Source organism: Mus caroli, unplaced genomic scaffold (assembly GCF_978045245.1).
Source record: "Mus caroli unplaced genomic scaffold, Mus_caroli_1 scaffold_15, whole genome shotgun sequence".
NCBI classification, from domain to species: domain Eukaryota; kingdom Metazoa; phylum Chordata; class Mammalia; order Rodentia; family Muridae; genus Mus; species Mus caroli.
Window position 1 is genome coordinate 110,923,637 of NW_028227270.1, and position 16,683 is coordinate 110,940,319.

General features: G+C 40.0%; 1 protein-coding gene across 6 annotated transcripts in view; it reads right to left on the minus strand.

Moving 5' to 3' along the window:
* Positions 1-16,683, minus strand: part of Dip2c (DIP2 acetate--CoA ligase C (putative)) — a 404,339-nt gene that overhangs the window by 182,682 nt on the left and 204,974 nt on the right. For 4 of the 6 annotated variants that reach the window (XM_029468564.2, XM_029468565.2, XM_029468563.2 and 1 more), the window contains exons 2-3: positions 6,792-6,863; positions 4,911-5,078 (exon numbers count right to left, since the gene is read on the minus strand). In XM_029468564.2, coding sequence (XP_029324424.1) covers positions 4,911-5,078; positions 6,792-6,863 — 240 coding nt within the window. The remainder of the gene's footprint in view (positions 1-4,910; positions 5,079-6,791; positions 6,864-16,683) is intronic. The other 2 variants (XM_029468568.2, XM_029468567.2) reach the window with 1 other exon arrangement.

Below are 16,683 nucleotides of genomic sequence, written 5' to 3' on the forward strand. Positions count from 1 at the left end.
ATTCATTCTTTTTAATAGCTGAGTAGTACTCCATTGTGTAAATGTACCATAATTTCTGTATCCATTCCTCTGTTGAGGGACATCTGGTACTGACTTTCTAACAAGAAACACAATTCATCAAAATCTTGCTGGCATATGCAATCGTGTGTGCGTTTGGTGGCTGATTATGGGATGGATCCCTGGGTATGGCAGTCTCTAGATGCTCCATCCTTTCATCTCAGCTCCAAACTTTGTCTCGGTAACTCCTTCCGTGGGTGTTTTCTTCCCAGTTCTAAGAAGGGGCGAAGTATTCACACTTTGGTCTTTCTTCTTGAGTTTCATGTGTTTTGCAAATTGTATTTTGGGTATTCTAAGTTTCTGGGCTAATATATCCACTCTCAGTGAGTACATATCATGTGAGTTCTCTGATATAGCTGTCTCTTGTGAGGCTATGCCAGTGCCTGGCAAACACAGAAGTGGATGCTCACAGTCAGCTATTGGATGGAACACAGGGCCCCCAATGGAGGAGCTAGAGAAAATACCCAAGGAGCTGAAGGGGTCTGCAACCCTATAGGTGGAACAACAATATGAACTAACCAGTACCCCCAGAGCTCGTATCTCTAGCTGCATATGTATCAGAAGATGGCCTAGTCTGCCATCATTGGGAAGAGAGGCCCCTTGGTCTTGCAAACTTTATATGCCCCAGTACAGGGGAACGCCAGGGCCAAGAAGGGGGAGTGGGGGGGGGGCTATGGGCGACTTTTGGGATAGCATTGGAAATGTAAATGAAGAAAATACCTAATAAAAAAATTGGAAAAAGAAAAAAAAAGAAACATAATTTATTAAAAGTCATTAACAATAACAGGAAACTCAGTCAGTCATGAGATAGAATTCATATCATAGACAACACAGCTGTGACCTGTACATGACTCACCACCAACAAAGCTCACTTAGAACACAGCGACTTTCCCTTTACTGATGAAATGTCCTTTCCTCTCACCCTTCAACCTGGAAAGGATGCCAGCTAAGTCTCAGACAGGAAACCCCAGCTTTGAATTTCTCTCTCCCACTTTTCAGAGAGGTAACCTTGCATCTCACCTTCACCATCCATTGACTCATGGCACAACATGTCTCCTCAGCAAAGGGAGACCTCTGTGCCCTTCAGTGTTGAAGGAAATCACATGTGCCACCGAACAGCGTCACTGTCCAGAGACCAGTTCAATTTATGAGGTTAAATTCTCGGGGCGGGATGAAGCAGACCCAAACTGTTGCCCTGCCACCGAGGAAGTGCAGCAGGCTTTCACTCAGACACTGAACCTAACAGTAACAGGCTCAGGCAAGGAGTCAGCCAGCTTTATTTTCTAGAGAAAAAAACACAAGTCTCAACTGAGTTGCCTTTGTATCCTCAAACCAAAAGCCGAGCTTTTCATTTTCCATGTACCCAAGGAACAACCAACTCTCCTAATCACAGGCAACTTTTCCCATCATAATCTAGCAAAGCATCTTTAGCTAGATTTCAGATAAAGCCATCTCCATATTGGCCACAAAAAAACAAGGTGAGTCACTTCATGTAAAGGTATTCAGATCAGAGCAGCTAACTTTAGTGACAACATCAGATACTGGGGTTTGCAGACTAAATTGTATAAAGCAAATAGAAATCAACTGACTAGAATGTGCTAGAGTCCAAAATCATGTAATCCTTTGCCAGTTCTGTCACTGATTAGCACTAATGTGGCCAATTGGTGTATAGATTCATCCAAATCAGAAATAAAATCAGAACTCTCACCACTGACAGTAAGAGAAGCCTGGTGCAGAAGGTTCATACAAAAACACTGTGCACACCTAGATTCTGAATGTTTTGGCACTGAACATTGGCTATAGCAGTTATTTGGAGTGCTCTCTTGAAGCTCTAGTGGCAAGGCAACAGTGGACAAGCCTGGCTGATCTCCACTGGTATGATGGGAGTTCAGTGGGCACAGGACTGGGATGAGAGAACACAGGTCCAAGAGAAACCACCCACTGCCGTGTAAAGGGACTAAATGGCAAATTCACACTGTCAACAAGTCTCACATGGGAGGATTATTAAAGGGAGAAAGTAAGGGGACACAGAGGCTCCCTCTGGGAGGAGGAAAGGAAGAAGGGAAGGGTATCAGAGGATAATACATGCACAGGACAGGCAACAGAGGCAACAGTGGGAATGTGTCCTCTCTGGCCAGCTAGTGATCTGTACTGTTGTCCTTTTGGACTGACTGTGTAGGTAGCTGATCGTCCCACTGTCAAAAGGTCCCTTGGGGCTGGTTGTGGAGATGCCTGAATACTAACACCTTGTTCTACCTCTTCCTGATAAGTTCAAATTCTGGAACCGGGTGTGTACTTGCCTGCAAGTTGGTTGTGCGCACTGTGTGTAGGAGATGAGAGGTCCTCAGTTAATTCATATCTTACTATTGTGAGGTAAGAACAGAATACCAAACTGCAACTGCCTGGAAATATTTCACAAATAGATCAAATTAAGACTGGGACTGAGGGTCATCCCAATTAGAAGGACCAGGTGAGAAATCCTTCAACGAGTGGCATTTGAACTGAACATTAAGCAAAGATTAGTACAAGCTAAATGAACATTCCCAGGATTCCTAAAGTGGAAAACAGCATGGCCATCTGGGGAAGCCAAGCTGGGTCAGGGCAGTAGGAAGTACAATAGCTGGACAGGACTGTTCAACCCACTCTCCATATGGGATCATCTATGGTCTGCGGTAGTAACAAGAACAGCTCATAAATTCTCATTAAGAACAGAGGCTATGCTCATGTGAACCCTAAAGAACTGCAGGAAATACAAGAAACGTGCCAACTGTCTTTTGTTAGTCTAATTCGCGTATGTCTCAAACCAACTCAACCATAGCCTTGTAGCTGGGCATAAATTTATTTGGCTGAGTATTCTCCTGAGTATTCTCATCAGAAAGGAGCCACACCCTGGCAACTGTACCTCCACGATCCTAACCTCACCCTATGGCACTCTAACTCATAACCATATGCCCCACACATACCAGAAATCTTCCTGGAATACTTCCTACAGAAATCTTAACATTTTATCTGGCAAATAAAAAGGTTTGTTCAACGATAAGCTCCCTACAGTAAGCACTCGCACAAAGATAGAAGAGGAAACAACTTCCCAGGTGGTCTGGACAAAAAAGAGTTCCCTGGACTAGAGAGATGGCTCAGAGGTTAAAAGTGCTGGTTGCTCTTCCAGAGGTCACGAGTTCAATTTCCAGCAATGACATAGTGGCTCATAACCATCTATTATGAGATCTGGTGCTCTCTTCTGGCATGAAGGCATACATATAGATAAATCTTTTTAAACACAGCATGGAAAGGTCATCATCATGCATATTTGAGAAGCTCCTGCTTTCTTCACTATCTGCCCAGGCCCTGGTGATGAGTGAGAGTTCACGTAGCAGCAACTTTTCAGAAGGAAATTATCTATAAATGCTTTTGCTAGGAAATGTGGTAGTTTGAATGAGAATAGTTCCCCTACTCTCATATATTTGAACGTATGGTCAACAGAGGCATCAGCTAGGACATGCACTGTTCTAGGAAGGATTAGGAGGTATGACTTTGTTGGAGGAGGTGTGTCTCATGCCAGGCTCCTCCTGCTCGACTTCTACCCACTTCTCTGCCTGCACCAGGATGCAAAGCTTTCAGCTAGTGCTCCAGTACCATGCCTGTCTGCTCCCTATCATGATGATCACAGACGCATTCTCTAAATCTGTAAGCAAGCCCCTAACTGCTTTCTTTTAAAAGTGTTGCTTTGGCTTGGGTTTCTTCACAGCAATAGAATAGTAACACAGGAACAAATCCTCCATTCTAAAATACGACATGCTTTTGCACATCACAGGACTGGATGGTGCTCGTATATGTGGAAAGGCAGGAGGATAAAGCAGACAACACAATTTAAAACACATTATCACATTTCCACAGATATTCTCAAACACAATCTACAACTATTGTTCAACTCTGCCACACACTCTTTAATTCTCTGCCCATTTCAACAAGATCATGGTAATTGTCAAGGTCACTGGGTGGACAAACGAGGGCAAAGCTGGGAGACAGTTGAGATGTCCACTTCTAAATATTGAAGCTCCTTTCAATATCTTTATGTAAATTGTTTGTTATGCTAGGGATCAAACCAGGACATCTCATACACTAGACAAGTGCTCTAGCACTGAGCCATACGCCACAACATGTTATTTAAAAACAATGCATTCTATCAGAGGTAAAACCCAGAACATGCTCCTATAAATCCAGTTTACAAATACATATGCTCCCATTTTAAATGTACTTACTCTACTAGAAAGTACATTAAGTTATCATCTCCTTCTTGAATTTCCTAAGTATTAAATCATGGTTCTAAATAAGTCTGACCTTTCAGAGGGACCCTGACCTTGAAACCGGCTACTTGAAGATCACTTTGGTCTTTCTGTTGAAGAAACCTAACATCTTGGTCCTTGGTGACAGGAGTAGGAAACTATGTAAGTCTCAACGTCTTTCCCTTTATCACTTCTCAGGGATCAAGATATAATTACTCATTCTTTGCCTAGGAAATCTGGCTTGAAGACAACAGTGCTACGTTAAAAGGGGCGAGGGGGAATCTTAGCATTGGACATGCATTCTTTTTTAAGGTCTTCACACTGGAAGAGTCAGATGACCACGAATTACATACAGAACACTGTAAGTTAACAGGAAATGTTGAAAGGAACCTAATTCTGGAACAGTCACCATTCATACACGAAAATTCTGAGCTTAAGAACCAAGGCAGGTATTCTCTTTCGGGACCTAACCTCTATCTCCTTCACTGCGAGCCTTATACTTGGAGGAAAAAGACTTCCAAAAGTGTCCTTTGCCCAAGGGCTGGTCTCTCTCAGGGATGCAGGGCTCACCGAAACGAAAGTAAAACAGAGGCCGGTTCCCCGCTGCACTGGCCGCCCGCTCCCGGGCCGCAGCTTCTCGGATGTCGCACACCCCGATGTGGGCAGAGCGGAAGGGTCTCCTCGGCACGCCTTCACCGGGCTGCAGTCTACACCGAACCACGGCAGCTCCATTCGCTGCTGTAACAAGTTGAAAAAAAACTAATTAATTCAGACTTTAGTTTTTTTTAAATTTGTTACAGCGCTGAGCAGAGCTGCCGACCCCATGCAGAAACAGCACGCAGACCACCAAGGGCTTCAATAGGTTGCAGATACCCTCTGTCCCAGCCAGTGCCTGACCAGTGAAGGCGTCAGAAATATTACAGGTAAGCCAGTAACTGCCCTAGCTTCACTTGGGTTTGGTATGGCAAACAAATCAACATCCAACAACATCAGCAAAGACCCTGATTGGCAAAGCAGTCAGTCTTCCTCAAAACCAGGGCAGACACCCATAGACATCAGCAAGTGACTGGACCTTTATGATAATCACAGCAAGGGGAGGCAATGGCAAAGAAATACCTTCCCCCAACACTTTCCCTTAAGCCTTTTACCAATCTATTTACTTTTTCTTCTTCCAAATAAAACCATGCTCCTTCCCTTCACAAGCCAGACCACAGGACATCAATCCTAACACACACAGGACCACTTTTACATGAACTTCCTTTAAAATCACATAAAAAGACACAAGCAGAAACCAAAATCGCAGAACTACAAACACAGCAGACTCTTGATCTCAAGTTCAGTAGCCACAGAGATTTGTTTGTCTTGACGCCATGTCAATTCTATAGTACTGGGGTATCATAGCCTGGAGAATAGAAACGGGCTATATATACAGTCTCTTTAAGCTTTGTAGGTTTTCCTTCACCCACAGAAATCGCAGTTTCAGTTTTTGCCTTTAGTATGTGTGTTACTGGCCTTTTACCTTCAGGATGGATATTGCTCACATTCACTTTGAGCAATTTCTAAAGCCTAGCCAAAAAAAACCTCAACATTACCCTCTACATGAAGTGAGCTAACACAGGAATCTACACTGGAATGCCAATGTATCGGCATTTTCTTAAAATCTGTACAATCCAGCTTAAGTGCAGGAATTCTCCAACGCCACAAATGTGACAACAGTGGCAGGAAGTGGACTTTGTACTCTACAAGTACCAGTAGTGCATATTTTACTGGCACAGCTAAAAACACCAAACATTTAGAATCATACTCTCCCTCTCCGAGTCAGGATATCACAACATTTTCTAGTTATCTCGAACTTTGTATTAATTTAAATCATAATCAATAGCAATAATTAACTCACCAAATCAAAAATCATGTTTAAACCACAAATGCTCCTATTTTTATGATTATAGTGTTTCAAATAAATCACTATATCTCTACCTACAGATGAAATATCTATTAAATTATATTAGGTATGATTATAGAAAAGTCAAGTCAGGCGGTGGTGGCGCGCGCCTTTAATCCCAGCACTTGGGAGCAGAAGCAAGCAGATTTCAGAGTTCAAGGCCAGCCTGGTCTACAGAGTGAGTTCCAGGACAGCCAGGGCTACACAGAGAAACCCTGTCTCGAAAAATGCAAAAAAAAAAAAAAAAAAAACCAAAAAAAAACAAAAACAAAAACAAAAACAAAACAGAAAAAACAAAACAAAACAAAAAAAGTCATACATGCCTTCAATTTTCACAAAATCTATGAGTAATTATACAAAGAAGTTGGTTATGTGGAGTGCAGGTGTCAAATGTGCACTATTCAGGCAGATTCCAGAATGAGAGAAAAATGTCTTCCAAACATGGCCATTATCTCTAGACAAGTAATGCTATTAAACTAGACGAGTAATGCTATTCAAGGTTTACTTACTTGGAGGCTGGGGAAGGTAGGCTCCAATTAATTTTGACCTCTTCTTTTCATATCCCTTTTGTGTAATGTCACCTGAAAGAGAACAGAAAAAAAGAAAGCATTCAGAATGGCTTCAATGGATAAAGTTGCCCATTTAATGGAGTATGACAAAATATACTAACACTTGTAACTATCTTTTATTTGCTTTATAATTAGAGATTTATAAGAGAAAAAAATTATAGTACTCATGGGGTGTGTGTGTGTGTCCACACACAGATATATGTTCATTTCTGGCCTTCTGACTGTATTTCTACCCTGAGGGTCCAAAATGAGATCAGTGCAAATTTCTTCACATTTGCAGGCACAGAAAGCCAGCTCAATCTTCAGGAGCTCTCATTAACTTAATCAACAATGGATTGCACAACTGTCTGGGCTGGAAAGCTAGCAACACCATTACAGACAGACATCGCCTTTCATTAATGACATTTTTTTCCTTCCTAATCAGGCATGTAAGTCATAAGGACTTAAACTGCTAGGGTACATCTGAAAGGAAAAAAAAAATGACTAAGACCAAAAGAAGCATTAGATAAAACCAAGCAAAAGAGCAGGGGACCCACAGAGACTTAAAAGATGTTCATTATTTAAATATAAATTCAAATGTTAAAGCCTAAGATTCATACACAAAGTCAAAGTCAGACCTTTCCCTAAGGGTTAGGTCAGTAAGGATACAGGCAAAACAACATTTATTAACATGTAATAGCATTTCCCAAATGTAAGATCCAAAACACAATGGTAAGTTTGCCCTGTTTTTACAAGAAAAAATACACACATGTGCACATGCATATGCATGCATACACACACACAAACACATACATGCATATACATCACAGACTTAGTCTTTGAATTGGGGGAAGTATAAAATTGATATTGCCCTTTAATTTTTTGATTTAAAAAAGGGGGGTATCTTGTATTCTCACCCACATCTTCAAAAAGAAAAGATTTGAGCTTCCATGAAAACAAACCAACCAAAGAATAATTAGTATTATGTGTAAAAAAGTTGGTAAATTAACTTTTTCTAATGATATGTGCTTGACTATGACCACGTGACCCTACAGGTTTGAGGGTTGATTCTACTACTCACAGCTTGTTTGACACACCTTTGTTTAGCTTAAAAAAAAAACAATGTATGTCTAGTATTAAAACATGAGCCATAAAACAATAGAGAAATACGGAATACACATTTCCTTATCAATTGGTAAGTGGTTTTAGGCTAACTGTATTTTATGTCATCATTATAAAAGAAGGGATTTGTATAAATATAACACAAAGACTAAGCTAGCATATCTGACTATACTTTGCAACCTTAACCATCAGCTGTACATCACTGGGCTGTTGTATTAAATCTTTAAAATTCCCCCAAATCACACCTTTTTTTCCACTATGACCACTACAGATATGTTGGCATAGTAGGGAATATTCTTGTAATTGATCAGGAAAACAGGGGAATGAAGTAATGGATTATAGGCTGGTTGTGAAATTAACTTTTGCCCCATTTCTACAGTTGCTTATACCTATAACATTACAAGATGTAAAGAAATGTTTAACTTTGAAAAAATAAAAAGGGTTGTAAACAAAACAAAATTGCTAGTGTGACTGCAGAGCCAGAGACAAGGACCAGCAATCAGATGAGCACGCCTCAACATTTCTGACAGAAAAAAGGAATGGGTTGGGCACTGGCATCCACTGTGGCTATCTAACTGAGGCACCTCATTCCTACTCACAGAAAAGATAGAGCCTTCGGCCCCTAGAAAGTAGAGCAGAAACAACTTCCCACTCCATATGCATATATTCTTAAAAAAAATACCCAAAATGACTTATAAAGAGCACTGCAGAAACAATTTCTTTAAAGCTTGTCTTCACATGGGACATGGTAACCTTGACTAATTTAACAGTCATCATTCTTTAAGCATAACATTACAACTGAAGAAGCTAGTTTTCATGTTCATCAGAATGCTACATAATTCATCTGCCTCTGGCTGAGACAAAGCCCAATCCACAGCCTGGATTAATTTAAAGGGGAAAGGCAGGCCCATAAGAACATGAGAAGGAGTAAGAAGAACAAATAAGGCTACGTGTGGAAGGAAGGCCCCAGTAAAGAGGGCTTCATTTGGTTTCAGGCAAAGTGTCATACTGCACTTGTCCAGCTACAGCCCATGTCCAGATCGAGGAGCTGCTTTGACACTCCTACTATCAGAATTCTAAGTCCTGTAAACCCAGAGTCATTCCACATGTTGATTACACCTAGAATTCAGCCCAAGTTTCATTAATTTCTCACCTGAACAGTTAATAACTACAAGAGATTCTTCCTTAATTTCACTTTAGGCCAACTTCAAAGGAAATGAACTTTGAACGCTGTCTTACATCAGAATTGGTGTTATTTTGGAAAGTTCCAAAGTCCCTGCTTTAAGGCTAATGATATCTAAGGACATTTTTCTCCCAGCCTTGAATTGTCTCCTAGACTCAAACACACTCAAACACACACACACACACACACACACACACACACACACACACACACACCAACTGAGCATCTCCATACAGGATACTAAAGAATTCAAGGTGACCACTACTTCCAAAACCTGGGTGTGTAAAGAATGATGTCTATCTCTCACTCACAGTAGCCAAACAAGGCTCAGCAAACAGTCACAGAAGACAAAAGAAGCTCTCTTGTCTGTATACTTAAAACAGGCTCTAGTGGTTAACAGCCTTTTCTATTATCTAGGTCACTATGTTACTTGCAAAGCCACATTTATACATTAGGTGACTCGTTAAAGAAAGTTCTGAAATACTGTGTCCCAAATATCTTAAATGATCTTCATCACTAATAACAACTAATTTCAGAAGGGGAAACCAAGTCACAAATACTATTTATGGCTCTCGACTCAGATTTTGGATATAGGGAAAAACATATCCTTAATACCAATGTTTATTTCTTTTATAATCATACCCAATATTGCCGTGCTCTGGCCAAAACTGGGGTAGAAAATGTCCCCAGAAGAGACACTGGCATTCCTGACTGTGCTAGTAGATTCTTTCCTAGGTCTCTAAATGTCTCTGTCCATTCTCATCTCTAGGAAACAATCCTGCAAACAAGTTTCCTGTTAGACTCCTCCCAACCCCTACCCAAGGAGGATGGCACTTGCATGTTCCAGGTGACCACAGCATAAGTGATGATGATTCAGTTTCCACAGGACTTTGGACTGCTTCACTTGTCTGTGCTTCATTTATGTAACATATTTACATGTGGATTATCCTGAAAACCAGAGTGCTAAGTTTTTGTAAAAGAATCCATGTCTTACAGAACTCAGCCTTGACCCCAATATTTTCCCACTCAAGGACTATGAGTTGATCAATTTTTCACACAGTAAGAGATGGTGAGAAACACCAGTGTCTGTCTATCTTTGACAGAGCTAGAACTGGCAGCAGCACAGACAATGGGGGATGTTAACTGTTTGGTGACTGTATGGAACAGAGGGCAATGGGGAAAATCTATACTGACTTTGTTGTTAAAGTATGCCATTCAACAGATCAACTTGTAGTACTCCCACCCCCACCCCTCTACAAAATGCCACTATCCATAGCACTGAGACTAGACTCATCTGTGGCCTCAAAGCACCGAGGCTAAAAATACCACTGCTATTTTATAAATCCAGAACTACTTAAACATCTGGTAGCCAGAAGTCCACCAAATTATGATCAACTTCCCCTGCAAATTTATAGCAAACTTTGCAATTGAGCTTTCTATGTCTTGTAGTTTTCTGAAACCAATGTTTTTTGGACTAATGAAGATATAAATATCTACAGATTATCATTTGTACAGAACAGATGATACAATTATTGTAGACGATAGGCAGATGATAGCTGATACATAAAAATAGGTAAATTAACATGTAATAAATGACAGATAAAAATAGGAAAGATGGAGCCGGGTGTTGATAGCACATGCCTTTAATCCCAGCACTTGGGAGGCAGAGGCAGGCAGATTTCTGAGTTCAAGGCCAACCTGGTCTACAGAATGAGTTCCAGGACAGCCAGGGATACACAGAGAAACCCTGTCTCGAAAAACCAAAAACAAACAAACAAACAAACAAACAAAAACAAAAGCAAAAACAAAAACAAAACAGAACAAAACAAAAATAGGAAAGATGGGATAAAGAAACTGGTTGGTGGGCAAATGTCAGAGATAGATAGTAGACAGTAGATTTTTCAAACATCTTCCCCGCCTCTGGCTTCTGTTGAGGACTTAACCTTTGTCATTGCTCTAGTGTCATTAAAGAAGCACACAGCTCTCTGCAAGTACACATGGTTTTCCATTTTCCATCAGTTCAAGCTAACCAACCAATTAGCTGACCCTTGTCTCTCCTCATAGTGGATCTGTGCTACATTTACAGTCTTCAAGATGGAAGCCATATAAATTCAAGACAGATATATTATAAGATCAAGGAATCAAATCTTTAACTCATATTTTGAAGTAAGGCTTCATCTTCTCCCCCCTATTACAAAGCATACCATCCCACAGTTTAGACCAAGTTAGCTAACATTCCTTTAACTTGCAAACTAAAGCAGCATCATTCAAGGCTATTTTAAATGTCAACTCCAATCAATAAAAGCTCTTTAGATGATAAAAAATTTCACTGATTCTAAATGTGTAGCTAAAGAAGTTTTTTCCTTCAAAAAGTGGTTTCTTGTGCTGGAGAGATGGCTCAGATGTTAAGAACACTGGCTGCTCTTCCAGAGGATCTGAGTTCAGTTCCCAGCATCTACAAGGCAGCTCACAACTGTCTATAAGTCTAGTTCCAGGGGTTTTGATACCCTCACACAGACATACATGGAGGCAAAACACCAATGCACATAAAATAAATAAATCATTTTTAAAGTGATTCCTCACACCGAGCCTGAAACTACAGAATTCTTGTTTGTTTTCCACTGAAAATTCCTAATAGCATACTTTTGTTTTAATTCCCAAGATACTAATTTATTTACAAATAAAATACGAAAGAAGTCAGTGCAGAAATTTTAACCTCAGCAAGAATAAATTAAAAGGGATCTCTTGCAATGATGACCCATGCCTTTAATCTGAGCACTTGGGAGGCAGAAATAGGAAGATCTGAGTTTGCGGCTAGCTTGGTCAGCAGAGTGGTTTCCAGGACAAGTGATGTCTTGAAACATCAATTTCAAGAAAAATATTCCTTGTTATTTGTATGTTCCCCAACACTTCAGATTCAAGCAGTATGGCTTTGTTTTTGTTGTGTTTTGTTTTAATAAAGATTCAGCTGGGGTTGGTATGCAGGCTTGGAATTCTAGCAACCCAGGGAGCGAAATCAGAAGAATTAACAAGTTCAAAGCCAGCCTGGGCTATACACAGTAAAGACCCTATCTCAAAATAAAATGTGAAGCCAAGGCTGGAAATAAATCTAAGTGATAAAGTGCTTTCCTAGCATATACAAGCCCAGTACTACAAAAATATAAGGGAAAGATCAACAGATAAATCCCAAATTTACAGACAAAAATACAAGCAAAAAACACATAAGATTGAACAACACTCTCAGAAAAGACATAATTTTTCTTTTCTCTTCCCACAAGAAAAATTCACTTATTTTGTAGACTAGTGTTTCAAAAAAAAATCTCAAGTTAGAAAAGTAACAGTTGGCCTAGCAAATGCAAACGTTACAGTGACAGAAAAAGACAGTGTCATTGTGGTCACAAGGCAAGTTTGCAAACTCTGACCCCATGAAATTGATGCAGAACCAACTTAATTGCTACCTGGCTCTAGACATGAAATGTTCAAGAGCCCCTTGCTCTTCAAGGATAAAATTTGTACAATTGAGCTACTTTCAGGGCTGGGATTAGTTCTGAGTAAACAGACAAGTTTAACAGTGATCATTTCCATTCTTGGTGTTGGGAGTTTATTTTATTATTTAAAGCTGGAACGAATGCTTTATATAACAAAGACATCATTTCCATGTTTGGAATTTTATGGTTGTCAGAAGCCTTCCTAAGGTTCCTCTCTTTAATCACAACTACTTTATACAACTTTGGGGGCATAAAGGTTCCAATCCTCTTGTACAAATGAGTTCTTAGCTCTATAAGCTTTTCTCCAGAAATTATCATTGATGACAACTTCTGCATTCATTATTCACCTACCTGGGACCTCTCCTAACCCAAAGCAACCCACACTCAACCTAGACTACTTGGTGGATCACCGAGTATCTTTGACAGAGGTGATACCTGTCAACTTCCCATCAGTTGTAGAAATAGGAATATGCAAAATCTCAAAGTGGGGGCCACAGAGATGGCTCAAAGTTTGAAGTACTTTTCAAGCAATCATAAGGATCCAAGTTTGGATCCATCCTCAGAATCACAAACAGCAACCCACAAGATCAACCATTAATAATATTCCCATAATAAAGTAAGACACAGAAACAGGAACTCTCCAGATGTTGACAGGAGGCTAATTTGCCCTGTATAGGAAGTAGTAAATGAGACAGAACATGACTTAATCAATGCAGAAGTCTAGGACCCACACCTAAGACTGCACTCCAATCCACTGTTTGCCTTGGGATATGTACACACTTGCACACACACACACACACACACACACACACACACACACAGGCACATATACAAAGACATCATAGACACACTTTTTTTCAACAAATAGTTCAATTAGCTATGACATATTCAAACTTATGACCAATCTTACAATAAAGTAGGAGGATGTATGCCAGGTACACTAGCAAGTGCTAAGCATAAAGGGACCTACACAATTATAATGATAACAGACCAGACCAACCCTTTCAGGGTATAAAAGACAAAGAAAATCTACCTGAATACTAGGAACTCTGAAAAAGCTTAGAATCCTGTGTTTCTTTGTGCTGCTATCATCCCTAGGTGCTGCTTCTTGTTTGCCTTATCCAGCACCCTGTTCTCTCTACAGATCTAGCAACCACAAGCTTTTCTATACATCCCCACTCAGACAGACAGAACGCTTTCAAGAATGGAAATGTAAACAGTCTGCTCAGTTTACAAAGTTAGCACCTGTCGGCTTCTCCACTTATCAACCAGAGAGATCTGTTTCAAGAACAGGAATATAAACATGGGGCCTACCCAGGCCTTTCACTGCTGTGACAATGACTCCTTCTTCAGAGGGTCATAAGAGTCTACCCCTACTATCTCCTAGGTTACTGGTCACACCAAGTCACAATCTACCACATCTTCCCTTTACTTTCACCAAAGCTGTTCTATTTATCACTGAATTTTCACACTCACATCATATTCCCAATGAGAAGCACAGAAAATTATCTTTCAAAAAGACACATTAACACCTGTGTTAAAATGAGAAAATCACCAAAGCTTACTCAAATATTGAGAGGGAAGAAAAAACATTCAGAAGCAGTACAGATTGGACATGAGCCTCCCGTGTGTGTGCGCGTGTGTGCGTGTGTGTGTGCGTGTGCGTGTGTGTGTGTGTGTGTGAGAACTATCAGAAGGTTCTCCCTAGCACTTAGCAGAGAGCAGCAGAAAGGAAACATTTTAAATATGCTACTGTGTACATTTTACTTTAGCCAGAGAGGTGCAAAACCACTAACAGTGTACACTCTTTATGATTATCCTTTTTGTAGGTCTCCTGGGACATTTCTCTTCAGTGTGTCTAAAACTCCAGATATAAGAGGAACTTAAGGAACAGCTTGTGCTCCGCTTTCAGTAAAAGGACAAAGCCAGTGAAAGGCGTAAGTCTGCACAAGTTCCATTACTAGGTGGGAGACTTGAAGACAAGCTTCTGCATGACTAGGAAGTTTCTCTGCACCAAAATCCCTAACGATCTTAAGGGTAAGAATTCCAATAAGCTATTTCAAAATACCATTAGGGCTGATGGGGTTACAAAATGGTGGGCTCAGTTTGTACTATCTTGCACTATTGATACACCAAACAGTAGTGATGCTTAGCTTAAGGTTCCTGAAGAAGTTAGAAGAGGGGCTCTTTCATTCATTTTTTTCTTTTACTTACAGTCTGTGTGTATGCGTGTGTGTTGTCTGTACATGTGTGTATGAGTGTGTATTTGTGTCTCTGAGTGTGTGTATATGTGTGTGTATATGAGTGTTGGTGTATGTGGATTTGTCTGTGTGGAGGCCAGAGATTGACAGTGTCATCTTCCTCAATAGTGTATGACCTTACATATCTACAGCTTTAAGACTCAGCTAGTCTAGGTAGGCAGCTTGCTCTGAGACTCTTATCATCACCTTCTTAGCCCTAGTATTACAGGCAGTCTGCCATGTTTACAAAGCAATCCTTTATCCATTTGACCATTGCCCTAGCCCTGGCAAGAGAGGCTTTCTACAAGGCCATGAGACAGCCTGCAGCCACATGACTAGTCAGTCCAGAATGTTTTTAAGTGCTTGTTTCATAAAAACTGTTGCAGTAACTTGCTCAAAACTATATAAATAATCACTTTTTAATATTTACAGAAGTTTGGATAAACTCTCTTTAATCTAAAAGAATCTACAGGGTTAGAGAGATTGCTCAGTAGTTAAGAGCACTTGTTGATTGGGTTCTCAGCATTCACATAATGGCTCATAACCTGGCTTCCAGTCTTACATGCTCTTCTGACCTTTGTGGGCACCAAGAACATACCTGGTACACAGACATATGTGCAGGCAAAACACTCGTATATATAAAATTAAATCTTTTTTTCCACCAAAGGGAACCTACTACTGTCACTTAATTAGCCCAGCCTAGATTCTAATAAAATTCTAAAACTTATCCTCATACTCACAGACAAGTGTAGCTCTCGCCCCTCATCAAACCAGCTTTTCTTTACAGTAAATGGAAAATCACAACTGGACAGAATGCAGACAGAGATCAACAGATCGTGGGGAGCCCAGCCCCAAAGGATACTTTTACAGCACAACAGGGAATATTATGGAGGAAGGGAAACATCCACTATCTTGTAGTGAGCATTTTACTTTAGCCAATCAGGTTCAAGGCCACTCACAGGCTTACTAGTCTGCCTGTTCATCCTTTTGTATGTTTCCTGCTATATTCTCTCTCTCTGTTTTTAATGTGTAAGACTGCAATTGCAAGAGATACTTAAGAAAGGCAGGTTATGCTCCACTTTCAACAAAAGGAGTCAAAAAGATCTTTTTTAATTGTGAGAACCAGAATATCAAGAAGTCAGCTGTGAGACATTGTTTCCTAGAAATGTCTGCCTAAACAAGACCTAAGAGTGACAGACCGTATCAAAGGGGTAAGATCTCCATGGGGTCCGATTCCTAGACAGTACATTAACGCAACTAATAACCACAGAGAAAGAAAGGGAGCATTAGCCTCTTTTGAGGATGATCCTCCAGTGCAAAATCATCAGCCCTGAAACTATATACACATAACAAAAATGGGTGCAGCAAGTTATAGTTACATATTTGTGTATAACACATACACACAACATGGGAGGGGTTGGAGGGAAGGAAAGGAAGAAGAGAACTGATATAATTATTTTAAATAAAAATGAATTTTAAAAGTGGGGCCCAGAGCGAGCAGGGACCAGAGCAATAGGGAGAAAGAGAAGTGGGGAAAAGAAAAGAAAAATGTATTAAAAAGAATTTAAAAATCTAACAATATCTGTATTTTTAAGGAATAAGACCACAGTAAAGACATGTTTAAGGATATAGATATAACTAAACTCAATTAAACATATAATATAAACATGTATAAATATTACAAATAATCCCATTAATAATGAATATATGTTTTATCTAGTGAAGCAAATTTAATTAATAAAATTAAAATTAAGAGAAAAATCTATTCAGTGAGAAGACAAATCTTAAGAGCATGTAAATTCTGAGTAATGAAACTTCCA